General features: G+C 45.9%; 1 protein-coding gene across 1 annotated transcript; it reads right to left on the bottom strand.

Annotated features, from left to right (window-relative positions):
- Positions 1 to 808: 808 nt before the first annotated feature.
- On the bottom strand, positions 809 to 2,464 carry LOC118037608 (uncharacterized). The gene has a single exon (XM_035043646.2). It carries the CDS (start codon positions 2,129 to 2,131, stop codon positions 884 to 886), a length of 1,248 nt encoding a protein of 415 aa, XP_034899537.1. The 5' UTR covers positions 2,132 to 2,464; the 3' UTR covers positions 809 to 883.
- Positions 2,465 to 2,532: the final 68 nt, after the last annotated feature.

The raw sequence follows: 2,532 nt of genomic DNA, 5'->3' as shown, positions 1-2,532 counted from the left end.
CAGCTTGGGCGCACCACAACTAATCTCATGGTCCACTGAACATCCTGCAAACCCAGTGAACATGTAATGCACCGCGATAGTGACATGCATACCGCACAGGAGGACCCAATAGAAACATAAAGGGAATAAACTCTCCAGTCTGATTCTTACTGGAACTCGAACCGGAATTTGAAAGGAGAGTTGTCCCGAACATGCATCATTTTGTTTTAGCTCTTCATCGCAGTCTTAAAATAACTTGCATTAACACGCGAACCACCAATCTAACATGTGTCAATATCTAAATTGTGCAAAAACCACCACCTCCACCACGTCGGTGCTTATAATATTTTATTGATTATGGTGCGTATAAAGACAGAATGTGGAGCCTCGTGCATGTGTGTGGTGGTGAAGGGGGAGGGAAGATCACAAGCTTGGAATAACGAGGAACTGTTGGGTGCGTGACGTCCAAGATATATACATAATTTATTAGTTTCATTCATTTTTGGTGTTACTATCTTGATGGATTCACAGTTTTCTCGTACACAATTTTAATTGACTTCCTGCGTTTATGAATCCGGCCAAAAGATTGAAGTAAAAACTGCTAAAAACCAAAACATCATCATCCAACGACGATATATCTGGCCTTCCCCTTTAATTATAACGGACCAAAACCAAAGTAAACCATTTACTAGAAAAAATAAAATTATTACTGTGACTTATCACCAATAGTTTCCTTAAATTGATTTAATCTGTTGCTGATCCTATTTAATTATAGCAGCACTGTACTATATACTAATAGCTAATGCAATACGTAGCAATGGTACGTATAAACGACAAGAAATTATTGCTATATATACTGAAACTATATGTATGATTTGATGATCATCAATCAACATTATTATTGTTAAGGTATAGGCCTTCCATGGTTGAACACCACACATTGTGACCGTGGCCTCGATAGCTGCCCACCGGCACTGGCGGGACACCCCATCAACCCCACAGACGGAATCATGCAATTATACGTCAAGCATAACGACAACGTATCAGGCAATGCCAGCCCCGCTTTCAACGGAAACCCTGTTATGTAATTATGTTGCAAGTACAGTGTTTTTGTGCTGCCTCTATACACGCTCTTCACGTACTCCTCAGGAACCCTACCCATCAGATGGTTGTTATTCAAGAACAATGTCTCCACCGCAGCCAGAACCGGGGACAATTCACCAGTCAGGAAATTGTGGCTCAGGTCCACGATCGACCCCTCACCGTACATTGATGATGGTGGTGGTGACGGTGACGGGACTCCACCCGATAAATTGTTCCGTTGCAAAAACAAGGAAGAGAGAGTGGGCCTCAGGAGAGAGGAAGGTATGGGCCCACTGAATTGGTTCATGCTTAAGTCGAGGAACTCTAACTCCGATAACGATTGTAGGCCGTTGAGTGGGCCCCTCATCATGTTCTTCGATGCTGACAAGTAACGGATCGTTGACGGTAGCCTTAACGGCAATGCCCCTGTTAATTTGTTGTCTTTCAAATCTAAATGCAGAATCTCTGCTGACACCGTTCTTGGCAACTCGCCGGATAACTGGTTTGAAGCCAGAATCACGACTTTCAACTGGGCCAACTCGGTGAAGAGACCTGCCGGTATCGACCCGGTGAGCTGGTTGTAACTCAGATCGAGAGTGTGCAGGTTGGGGAGTGAGGACAATGAACTGGGAATGGGACCTTTTAACCGATTGTTGGTTAATGAAAGGACTCGGAGGTTGCTGAGTCGACCCAGTTGGAGAGGGATAGGGCCGGTGACGATGCCGGGGTAGAGGATGAGTTGGGTTAATTCTGTGAGGTTGGAGAGGGAAGGGGAGAGGAAACCAGCCAGTCCAGGTGTGTTAGAGAGACCAGTGCCGAGTGTGAGGATGGTGACTCGGTTGAGAGAGCAAGTAATGCCAGAGAAGGTGGAGCAGGGATCTGGTGAGGTGAAGTCCCAGGTGGAGAAGAAGTTTGAGCCTGGAATGTCCGTGAGGCTGTCTTTTATGGCTGCTAGAGCCGCGAGATCGTTGAGGCTTATCTTGTTTTGGTTTTGGTGGGAGGGATGGCATGCATTGACAAGAAGCAGCAGCAGAAACAGGAAGAGAGCGTGAGATTGTGGTTTGGCCATGAAGAGAGAGATATGTTAATGCGAGAGGGAATGAAAGAAAGAAAAGGAGGCTAGAGGTGGTACTGAAACACCATCGAGGACTGTCTTGATGGAAGAAACGAAAAGAAGTTATGGCGGGTTTGCAGGAGTTTAGAGATTGCCTTCTCAGGGCTCTGATTCAAGAGTCTCAACTAAGAGGACTGCCCATGGAAGCGTGTGCTTATAGGAGTGGAGTGAGGGGGGGCGGGGGGCAAGAGGTGTAATAGATTTTGCTGTGATTCAAGACAACTTCTGCAGCTTTTCAACGCAGTGGGGAGAATTTCTCGGTGTAGTGGGGTGGAGGTGATGTGTGAGATTTTAAGGGCAGGGATAAGAAGGAGGTATGGGCGTGGGAGTGTATATTTGTGTTCCAAGTTTCACGG

This window comes from Populus alba, chromosome 4 (assembly GCF_005239225.2).
Source record: "Populus alba chromosome 4, ASM523922v2, whole genome shotgun sequence".
Classification (NCBI taxonomy): domain Eukaryota; kingdom Viridiplantae; phylum Streptophyta; class Magnoliopsida; order Malpighiales; family Salicaceae; genus Populus; species Populus alba.
This window is presented reverse-complemented; position numbering and strand designations above follow the sequence as displayed.